Source organism: Anarrhichthys ocellatus, unplaced genomic scaffold (genome assembly GCF_004355925.1).
Source record: "Anarrhichthys ocellatus isolate YVR2014 unplaced genomic scaffold, GSC_Weel_1.0 scaffold7, whole genome shotgun sequence".
In the NCBI taxonomy this organism is placed as follows: Eukaryota; Metazoa; Chordata; class Actinopteri; order Perciformes; family Anarhichadidae; genus Anarrhichthys; species Anarrhichthys ocellatus.
In genome coordinates, this window is record NW_022280037.1 from 7,828,027 (window position 1) to 7,840,189 (window position 12,163).

The window sequence follows — 12,163 nt, forward strand, 5'->3', positions numbered from 1 at the left end:
CACACACACACACACACACACACACACACACACACACACACACACACCCTCCACCACACCAATCGTCAGAATCCTGCTAGAAAGAAAGCACCCTATGGTTTCTGCTCTACTGTAGGTGTGTTCCATGAACCAAAGTGCTGTTTGGAAAGAGGACAACCAGACTGAGTTGGACTGTTGGATTTGATGCTGGACGTCTCAGGGAGGTTTTTGTATGCACAACAGAACATACAACTTAGTCCACCAAAAGAACCTGAGCCCCACCTGCTCCATCTGCAGAGTGTGTGTGTGTGTGTGTGTGTGTGTGTGTGTGTGTGTGTGTACCATGAGTGAGCAAGTGAAAGAGATACCAGAGACCCTGCATACTGGATTATGCACTGGCCTGACTGCATGTCTTAAGTCAATAGGGCTTTCTCACAAATATTTCCCTGCTTTCCATCTTAAAAAGTTGAATAAAAGGGGGAGAAAAAAAAAAAAAAAACCTATGCCTGTTTGTACCCAGGTTGAAACGATTTGATATATTGTAATATCATAATATGGCATAAGTGTTGTTTTTTCTGGTTTAAATGGCTGCATTACAGTAAAGTGATGCAATAAAACCAGTATGCGCTAGCTGTTCTATTATTTGCCTTAACGCACTTTATATCCACATCACTGATGATTATTTAGTAAAACATATTATTGTGTAAATATTGTGAAAGCAACAACAGTCAACCCTGTAATATCGTTGCATATCGATAAAGGTAAAAAATAGTGATATTTGATTTTCTACATATCGCTCAACCTTACTCTAGCCTAGCCTAACAACTATTAAAATAATGTAAAATATTCTTATTCTTATGACTGCAGAATTAAAACAGAAACCAAACAATGTTTGTCTGACATCAGGCCTTGTGTTAAGGCCACAGGAGAGGACACATAGTTCCCCAACAAATGAAATGGATGGGCGCATTGGATACATAATCGGAGGCTGAAGTGTCATTGGAGAGTGATAGGAATAGATAACGACCCAACATCTGCTGGCATTCAAGCATCAAGGCCAGGTATGTTGTAGCAATCCAAAAGATTTCAGTCGACACTATCTAGCAGGACAAAAGCCTTTAATGAATGAGTTCCAATTTATGTCTTTGTGTGTATGGTCATTTTTCCAAAAGTCAGGTTCAAACTAATTCAAAGTAACACGTAAATTAATTCGAACATAACCCATATAGCCTTATTTTTATAAGCTTCAGGAGAAAATTAGGCCGTCAGACAATGTTATACAGTTGACATTGATTTGCACGTTTCTGGTGCCTCCTCTGCTTCACTTGGATGGCCAGCTAGCTGGGTAGTCCTTAGATTTAATGTCAATGAAGGATAAGGCTATTGCTGAACCCAAAATATTAAACACACACTGCTTCTCAGATGCATCAGTGTCCTGATTATCCAGTCAGCACGGTTCTGCTCTCTAGTCTAAATAATTGCGCAGTACTTTTTCCCCACGTTTGAACCAATCTCCTAGCTTATTTTGATGTCTTTCCCAAAGCTTCCAACAGATTGCCATTCCAGCTCTTAAATCATTTAATTTTGCCATCTGCCTTTCACTTGTCTTACCTTCTGTCTCAGCTTTCCTCTGCTAGCCCCAAGCTCAGCTCGCTCATGCATTGAGGGGTTTGGCGGCGAGGAGTTGAGGCTGACGTGATAAGAGGGGGCAAGAGTGAGGGCTGAAGACAGTTCATGTTTTAAAGAGTCTGGCACAGAAATGAGCTGACCTGCTGCTGCAGAAAGAGCCTAATTAGTCTAGATAACGACTGTCATAGCACACTGATAAAAAGAGGTTTTGGTACACACACATACCTTAACAGGGAATGAGGTATTAATGTCATGCTGATGCATCTGGCCCTGTGCGAGTGGGCTGTATGTCTCTGCTCTCAGTAAATACCGGGAGGCCAGCATCAGTCACTGCTACTACACTGGTCCTGTGAGAAGGCAACATTCTTCACAACAGAGCACAGACCACCCGCACACCCACGCCTGACTAAACTTTGTTAACTAACATTTGTCCAGACTCCCTGCGATGCTCGAAAAAGTTCTATCGGGTATATGCAATGTGGAAGTAAAACTAAACTCGAAGATGTTATGTGCCAGGATAGCTGTTTCCCTGTTTTTTCCCCAAAAATGTTGAACTATTTAACACCTTAACGTAGCATTAACTAGTACTAATAAGTAAGTAATATGTGTCTGTCTCAATGTCGGACTTCAAATCTGTCAATTGTGAGAAGTGAAACCAAAGACAATTTTTTCAAATTATGGTCAACTGACAAACTGACTGGCGGTGAGATCGCTGTTGCTTTTGTCAGTCAAAGTAAAATATGTTGGATGACATTCTGGAGTTCGGTATTGAAAGTAAATATTGAGAGTTGTGCATTAATATTTCAGAGGACTTTAGCAGTGTTAACCCCTCCCAGATCCTTATACATATGTATCCGTGGTCCATTTCCATCTGGACTTATAATGATCTAACCTTGGCAAACACCACACCACAACCTAATACATACATACATGAATACAAAAAGTCAGACTGGTGTGTTCCTGGACTGAGTAAACAAGGTCATAACTGATCTGACATTATAAGCAGCTTAGATGTACCAGAGAGCTACACAGTCCATCCATCTTACCATATAATCAATAGCCACGAGGCCGCTGATGAGGAATGAAGTGAAGTGGAAAGTGCGTTTCACAAACTGGTGTGGTAACTGTGGAGTCTATATTCTACATGGCCTTAGAGAAAACACCGACACTGGGCTCTGTTACTGAATGAAGAGATCTTTGTCCCACCAACAAAGACGTATGACAGACGGGAGTGATTGCTGATTCACTTACTAAAGCTTTTCAAATCAAATAATCCCTGTGCATCATATGATTACGTACAGCCTTTCTATTTTAGGTTAAGTAAAATAAATTTAAAACAAACAAAGATTTAAAAGAACTACATCAAACCACACAAAAAGAGATGCAAACTAACCAAACAACATGAGATTCCAAGCATGTGACATACATAAGGCACAGCCTACACATAAAACATGTAAACCAACCCACAAAATAACATGCCTGCATAAATGCACTGTGCATGAACACATGGATAAAACATTGCTGCCCACATCCCTTAGAAAAATAATTCACATATGAACACAGGGCTCCCAATCAATTTTTCCCCCACAGACACTTCTTGCGACGCATGTTATGCAAGATTGACGTATTTCTTTCATCAATAAAGTTGATGATGTCGACGAGTCACATCAGCCCTAGTTCAAATGCTCACAAGTATCCTGGTTATGATGGAGTGTCCCAGGTATGTGTTACACATAAACATATCCTGGATTTAGAAACCTGGACGGAGACACAACTGCACACAAATGACCAGAAACCTGGATATTGTTCCTCATGTTTCATATAAACCTCATGGATCCCGGTGAGATTAACACTAGGACATGGCATAAAACTGCGATACTCGTGCCCATGTACACACACACACACACACACACACACACACAATGTAGCCAAACACACTAGGCATGTGTTAATGACAGATAACTCAGACAAGGGCATCGGCTTACATCGATGTAGCAAAGTTAGGCCGAGGAAATCAAAAGGACGGCGTCGCCTAAAATCATTTAGAAACCAACAGATCCTCCTCCTTTCCCTCACTGAACCGGCAACCTGTAGCAGTTACACATACAAACACACACACAGACGTAAACAAGGGTAGAAAGAGGTGTTGAAAATCATGAGGATTGCTTTAAGGAGACCTGGGATGGGAAAGGAAGAAAATATGTTTTCAAAAATACAAACCGCGTAGACTAAAAGGCTACTCCAGTGAACTTTCACAGTGTCTTATCTACCTCAACTGGCCTCCCATCTCTCCTGCCAAACATTCTGGGGGCGGTCCAGTGTTTCAGCCTGGGGTCCAGCCATAAAGGCACCTCATGAATCCCAGTGATCAAAGAGAAAGCTCACTAACCAACTTGGTCCATGTTGAGCTTCTGGCTTCGCTCCAGCACACCCCTTTGTCATCCAGACCCCTGTTGTTGTTGTGAAAGCGCTAACATACGTTTCTGTGAACGCATATGTGTATAACATCAAAGTCATAGAATTCTCATCACAGCACATGCTAGGAGCATGTGATGGCCACAGAGGTGAAGTGAAACCAGAGCAAGGCTGCCGGAATTTTAGTTTTGTACACTTGGTACAACAAGTCCGATTGGACAAAGTTTATTCGATACAACGGGAAATTACAATAAATGATACGCAAACCATTTAAATGCTTTCGGCTGTGTTGTTGCATTTAATCTCTCATCTGCTTTGGGTTCACACTGGCTTATGACAAGTCATGTCAAGTCATGTCAAGTCATATGGCCTGGTGTTTCATCCTGGCCCGCTACCTGAGAGGGAAATGCCCGTGGCGGCCTCTACAGTACAGCTCCTCATGCTGAAGGCTTCCTTTAGTGACATACCACAGATTACACAACTATGCCACTGTATGGCCCTCCATCCCTCAGCTATCTGCTACTGTAGCCATGAGGCTGTCAGCGACCCCCTTCCCCCACCTTTTTATACACACACAGGGCTTCCACATAGTTTACGCACATGCTGAGCACTCAAAGTCACGCACACCAGCTTTGTATCTCCAGTACGCTGGGAGGCAAAAGCCTGGTTTCACACTCACGGTTGGCTATACAGTACATGCACAGGAACACACACACAACTCAGAATAATGGTTGGCTGGCTTAAAGAAAGGCCACATGACTAAGTGAACTACACAACAGTGCTTGCCTTCACTACTGTGCTCCCACATGTGATACACAACGGCAGCGTAGTCAGGAGACTGTTACCATAGAGCTGACAGCAAACAACTTCTAATAGGCTAGCTAACGCAGGACATTAACTTGGGCGATTGTGATGATGCTTTCAGTGGCAATTTCTCGATTTGTTTTAGAAACTTTATGCAACATCCATTCACACTTACGGCACGTAATTCAAAAAGGAGAATGGGAGACAAAATGATGAACAATCAACAAAGGCTCTTCAGCAGAAGGATGAATATTCTGATGTCTCTGCTCATTGTAAGCAAAGATGGCAATGAAAAATTTGCCTCGACTCCCACTTACATCCCCATAGACCAAAACATTAAATGTACCTATTCAGCTGGGTTACATAAAAAGTACCAGTGGGTAAGAATGCAACAGCCCACAGTCCGTTTAGTCACACAGGCCAACATTAGGCCCCTGCATCCTTACAGCAAGGCTGGAGTCACTGACTGTAGCAAACTTAGCGTGCTCCAACCAGAAGACGCAGAGACCTGAGGTATAAATCCTTCACTGAACGCAACTTTAAGGCAGTTTAAATTGGCCACCCTTCAATGCTTCACAGAGGATTTAAGACTGACCCTGGCTTAGTCCCTTCTCTCTCTCCAGGTTACACTGACACACACACTTAAAGTGCCCAGCATCACCACAGCTCTGCAGTGTTAAAGGACGAGCAGACCCACTGACACAATCTGAGGTTATGGGGTAATTACCAAATAAAGAATGGGCAATCCTAGATAAATACAGATTTTGCATTATTTGTGTTATATTTGTATGTCCTGAGTTGTATAAGATGAATTGATACATTTTGGAGGAATATATTGCCGTTATTAAAAAGTGAAGAGTAGACTAATGGCAGGAAAGGAGAGAGATGAGGAGAAATAAAATTACAAATAGAGTAAACAATTAGTCAAGTCAACAGCTTTCCACTCAAGATCAATCTCGAAATCTACCCATATAATGTCACGTACTCTGTTATAAGAGTGAGAGAGAGTGTGCGCTTTCAGAAACCTGTGGTTAACTGTGACTTGTGCTTGATACAAATGGCTTTTTTGTGTTTGAGACTGTGTGTAAACACAGAAGGTCAGTGTTGAGTAGCTACCAGAGGAAAACCTTGAATTTGAATCTGCAGAGTTTGTACAAGCCTTCGTGCTGTACGGATATACTCCTCCTAGTCACAATGAAACAACTTTGAACCTTTAAGTGATAGAATCTGCTGCTGCCAAAGCACAGTTTACCACACATTAAAATGGTAGGATTAAGAAAAGCCATTGATCTTCATAAGCAGTTCTGCTGGCACTGACATTAATATGTTCTAGTCATTCTCCTCCTCGTGAATAATATGCATGGCTAATTCAATTAACAAGCAATATATCAGCTAACATTCAAATAAGGGGAGAAAAAAATACAAAATAATTAAAACCTCAATTTCTGGTGAAACAATGATTCACTTTCAGCGTGAATCTAATGTAAAAAGGATTGACCTAAAACCCAGCAGTAATTTGATTTAGCGTGTCATTCTTTTGGCAAAGGAAACGTTCACACATGTAAACATTAGTGTAAACATTAGCGGGAGAATTAAGGGAGATGCGCTGACATGTGACTTTGACTTGCAACAGCACAAGCAACACATATATAGATAGACAAACACATAAAAGCCATTCAAACACAGAGAGCAGAGTAAGGCGGAGAGAAGAGAGTTTCATTCGTCCCCTACCTGAGACACAGATGAAGGTCATGTAGTCTCCTTGCCCACCAGTGGCCAGGAAGGGGATCTTCTTCTTGGTCCTCCGCTTCACCTGCACAGCAGCAAGCATCTTCTCGTCGTGGGGTGTGAATACCACCTTGTTGATGGCTGACTTGGCACTCATCTCCGAAGTAAGCAGGGGTTAACAGCTGGTGAACAGTATAAGTGGAGAGGACACGATCCACTCTTCCTGAAGGGGGGGGGGGGGGAGAACAGCAAACTAAATTAGTAGAAATGATAGACCAGGCTAACTACTTACAGGATTGTACCCAAAAGTCTGACCATCTCACTCAAAAAACACCTTCTCACTTGCCTCTACCGGCCATCCAGATAGTTTTGGTTGCATTTGTTCATTTAAATATACAACTTCTGTGATTATCTACAATAACAAGGACACTTGTTCTGGAAAGGGATGTAGCATGGATTTCTTTTGGAGACAGAAGTCTTAAAGTAGGTGTCAGCCTTTTTCCAAACTTTATAACACATTATAGTACAGATGTCACATTTTAAGATATAATGTAATCATTTAAAACTTGAAACACAGTTATGACTGAAATGGCATTAATGCAATCGTATAAACTGCTTCTACAAACTTTGTTAAATAACTTGTCTCCATCATTGGCACAACTCTTTCTGAGCAATAAGACCAGTGATGTGACTCAGAGAGGATATCTATCCAACACCACCTCTACTAATCACCACAGCCTGTATTCCACTTCCACCTCTTCACAGGTTGTATGTCTGTGTAGTGAGCAGTTAAAGTATAAAAAATAAAATACACTAGGTACAAAACACTTAAGGTGCAGAAGAGATTATGTCGCCTGATCCCCCCCCCAGCAATATATGCTAGTGTGGGGTACAAAAGTCGGTACATTTATGGCTACCGTCTTACATGTGCTTCCTAGGGAGGTGTTTTATTTTGTGGTGGTGTGTAAAATGTTCTAAATAATTAACAATCTTGAAATTGAGAAGAGGCAACTTCTTTACAACTGAAATTACTGTTTTATTATTACAAAGAGATGTACCAAAAGAAAAGGTACCGTTGGGTTCCGGTACCAGTTCAGATGTGAACAGTACCCAACCCTAAAAAGCAACAGGCCTTGCTGAATAGCCCTGAGTTTGTATTGTTGTCCACCATTGTATGTTGTTACTGCGTGCTGTTGTATGTACTGCTGTCGGGTGTGTACAATGCTGTGGAAACAAATCTCCCCTTGGTGGACAATATAAAGTATACAGTAAAGCAGAATATAGGTTTTTGTCCTTGTTTTTGAATCAATCCTTGTGTAAAAGATAACACAAAGAGCATGAAGTGAGCAGGAGAAATCGGTGTGTTCAATCGCTCCCCTCGGTCTCCAAAAGTACACACAGCCAATCTAAATCCATAGCCTCTCCACTGCTCACGGTGTACAGCATGTTAAAAGTAATGACAGAGGGAGTTAAAAAGCTCCAAAATGGAGAATGGTTACGTCTCTCAACGCTCCATCTCTTTAAATGTGTTGTCGATGTTCCTCCTGGAAGCACTGCCACGCGCAGCGATGAAATGACTTCAGCTGAAGCTGTTGAAAGTACTGGAAAGTCTCCCTGATACAGAGCAGCAATCATGTTTCTATTATTACCAACCAGTGTCTGCTAGGGAATTCATTTCTTGGGGACTGGGAGTATACCACGGGAGACACAGCAGTGTGTCTGACTGTGTCAGGGAAAACTGGGCTTGAATGCGGGATACAGTCATAAAGAAGAGAGTTAATTAGGTCCAAATGCTCTCATGAGGACCATGAAGCTTAATCATTTTCTCAGCCACACACATTCAATTGAGACACACAAGCACTCACAACCGCATACCGCACAGGCCACTCTTTCGAACCGATCTATCCGTCAGTCTCAACCAGCCAATTACTTGCTCTACTGTGAGGCAAAGCCAGCCACACTCCAAAAAAATGCCCTCATCAAACTGGCTTGCTAATAAATAACACAGGCACAAAGTTGTTTTCTAACGGGCGCAGCGAGCTTTTAAATGAGTGTTCAGCAGCTGAGGAGGAGGCGAGTGGGGGAAAAGTTTCGTTCACTGGTGCTCATAAAAGCAGAACCTGCCGGGGTTCAAGGTTTACATGGACAGTAAAAAAAAAGTGCACGAGCTAACTTCTCCGCCCCCAAACTTAGCGGCTGAAAGGCTGTCATTGTTGACTGGTGGTCATTGTTGAAGTCAGATTACGTCAGGCCAGAACACGTTGAAGCGCAGTGGCACAGAAAAAGCTTTTCACAATACCGTGGCTGCAATATAATGCAATCTAATCAATAGCCCCATGCTAAGTAGTACCGTCATGACGCTGTTATTGTTGCATTTCTGTTGAGTGCGTCAGCTTTATGGTATTCTGCGAGACGACATTAGCTGGTGGTTTCATACTGAATTGCATTACAGGCAACGATAACGTGTGGAATGTGTACTGAGGTCAACAAAAGGAGTTAAATTGTCATTTCTTTGACACAAGTCACTCAAAAGAATTTAGATTGCAGTTTTCACAAATGGTGAAATGTCTTGCAAGGCCGGTGTATTGCATTGTATTGTGTTCTACAGGTGTTCATGACTGGATATCTACTCTTTCTATCCATCTCCCTTCCTCTGCGCTCTTTCAACAATGCAAGACTTCACAGTAAACAAAAATCCAGGCCAAGATTTTGTGGAAAGTAATTAGAGAGGCTAATAAATATGTCTTTGGAATTCAAAGGATGCCCAACATCCCAACATTTTGGCTCGGGAAAAAAAGACCTAAACCTTCCAATAAAAATACGACAGCCGTGCTCAAGCACAAAGTTGTCTCGCACACAACCCTCTGTCAAAAGCAGGAGAGCTCTTTCAATCGGGGCCTTTTAAGCGAGCCCAGCATCACGTACAAAACCCTGTACTGTGACGGTCCAACCTCAAAGGGCAGCAACAGTACAGCTTACCTAAATAAAGGTTAACACATTTCTGAGGTTAGCTTAGAATGAAACCGGCATTTACATCTTTACTACGGACAGTAGTTTCAACTCTTGTGTGTATCAGAGCTTTCAACGCTGTGACACAATTTGAAGAAAGGAGAGAGTTGTTTTCAGATTAGGATTTCCTTGTTGAGGGCCATTCGTCATCATATCACGCATCAACTAACCTGTAGTTGTACTGTACACATCTGTATTCATACTCATTTACATTTGCACAGCAACACTCACCCTCACTGTTAATATATTCTTCCCTGCTCAGTTACTGAATGGCACAATAAAGAAAACAAAACCAGAAAAACTAAGATTAAAAGCCACCCATCTTGTTGCTCTCTGGAACAAATCAGCCCAGCGGAGTTCCTCTCCGTGGAAGCCCTAATCCATAACATCTCTCCTTCTTCTCTTCGCTCCTCCAGCTGAGAAGGAAGCCTGCCCACGTCTCCCCGCAAGCTGTCACCAGGCAAAAGGGAGCGCATTCGCCCCATTTCCGAGCGGAGCCCCTTTCAAAACACTTCATTAACTGTGGCTGTGGTGTATTGCCAAGCAGTCGAAAGGAGCAGCCCTGTTTCCTTGCGCCCCTCTTGCCCACTGTGTGTTAATGTGAAATCTGTTGAGTCGGGGCTCTCCCGGGACCTCGCTGGAGCGGGGGTCCTTTGAGTTAGCTGCACAGCCACTTCTTTGAGCATCAACACAGTCCTGCTCTCCAGCCCGTGGGGACCTGCCGCTGTAGCAGAAGGTGCACAAGCAGAGGAAAGGGACAGGTGGAAGAGACAGGCCTCATCACACTCAATCAAAGTCGTGTCTATAGTTTTCGTTTGGAGACGCATAAATTCCCAACGCCAAACCTTCAGTTGGCACACGCAAAGAAATCCACCTGGTGAGGAACTGCAAAGTATATTTACTCTTCTGCTCGTAAAATTTAATTGCTAGCAGCGTGTGACAGTGTGAGCAACATTGATCACATAGATATGAACTACAGCGGGGATGTGGACTAGTGAGCTGAGGTACGACTGAAACCTACAGTGACGTGTATGTTTTGTCTGTGTGTGAGCTTTTAGTATCTCTGCAAGGACGAATTAGAGTAACTACGGCCATGAGACTGAGAACAGAATTAGGTGAAGGTAAGGGCAGGGGTTAGGCATTCAAACACGTATGTGTGCGCATGCATCAGAAAGAGTGATAAGCGTGGGAAAACACATTTCTGTGCCTTATCTTTACTTCTCACAGAACGCCCACCACTGAATGGGAATTACAACGCATCAACTTGTTGTATGATATTCTGACAGCTTCAGCTAGGGGAACGCTCACACATCCATTTGTTGCTGCAGTCTCTTAAATCTTCTGCAACCTACAAACTGGAGCTTTTTCAGCAGGTTTGCGTGGAGTCTCGAAAAGCGCAGGTGCAGAGCGGTAGGCTACGCAGCGTCGAAAGCGCATTCTGATCCATTTAGAATCTAAATCTAAATGATAGCCCTAGTACTAGTACTCCGACTAAAACTTCTTCAGTGTATTTGTGGAGCACCATGTGCAGTATTTGAGAGTCAGGAGCAATGGTACACCAAAGTTCAGCAAACACAGACAAGTGAACTGCACTGGTGTGTCAACAAGCATTTTTCCCTGGGGGGGGGCAGCAACAAGACAAGGAAACTACAGTGTGTCTATCAACCGCAGAGAACAAGAGGGAAAGCAATGTTAGAGATGACTTGGGTTAGAGTGTAGACCAAACCGTGGCTGAATAAGTAGGATGTGCAAAAGAAGGGTTTGAAACATAATGATATTTGGCGAGATAACCAACTCTAACAGGTAAAGTAATCCTCCTCTAGCAGCATCGAATCCCCTGAACACTCTTCTTACTCACATTTGAGTAAGAAGTACATTTGGAATCTCTCAAAGACAAAAGTCGATTCTCTCATTCCACACGTTGCACAAAGATGTCTGAAATAAATGAAACACGTTGCCTCGTCTGCGGCTTCTCGTGCACATCCTCCATGTTGTTTCATCTGTTTAGAGAGTGATGTCACACGACAGTGTCACTGTGAATGAGTGGTATCCAACGTCACCACATGAACAGATGGTGAATGCTATCCTCGCATAAAATAATTGAGAGATCAAACCGTCTACCCTGCTGGTTTCCTGGTGTCAACGCCAGCCAGTGGTGTATTGAAATCCAACGCTACGTAAAAACCAGACAAATCTCAGGTCTTGACATGCGTCTCAGGTCACAAACAAGTATCATGTTGGATGATGAGAGCCAGCAACAGCAAGAATTATGTCCTATACATTCCAGTTCATGCTGAGGAAAAACTCTTTGTGGTATTTCATAAGGACTGAAAGTCAGTGAAAGAGAGTCCATCATGTTTGCAGTAGTTCTACCATGTATGTACTACTCCAAACCTGCACTTGGGGAATCTAAAATCTCTGTGGTAGCTTTACTTTGAGGCTGGATTGTGAAACATTAAGTCAGAGATTTTATTGTCAGAAATATCCTTTGTACAAAGTGCACAACAGAGCAGCAGTTACCAAGTCAAAAAAAAACAAACAAGCACAAGGGTAGGACAGCTTAATCGAGCTGGATAAGGCTTCAGGTCTTATTTGACCC

General features: G+C 42.7%; 1 protein-coding gene across 3 annotated transcripts in view; it reads right to left on the reverse strand.

The window, feature by feature from the left end:
* Positions 1-12,163, reverse strand: part of stxbp6 (syntaxin binding protein 6 (amisyn)) — a 51,640-nt gene that overhangs the window by 36,129 nt on the left and 3,348 nt on the right. For all 3 annotated transcript variants that reach the window (XM_031847536.1, XM_031847534.1, XM_031847535.1), the window contains exon 2: positions 6,559-6,778. In XM_031847536.1, coding sequence (XP_031703396.1) covers positions 6,559-6,712 — 154 coding nt within the window. In that variant the 5' untranslated portion in view covers positions 6,713-6,778. The remainder of the gene's footprint in view (positions 1-6,558; positions 6,779-12,163) is intronic.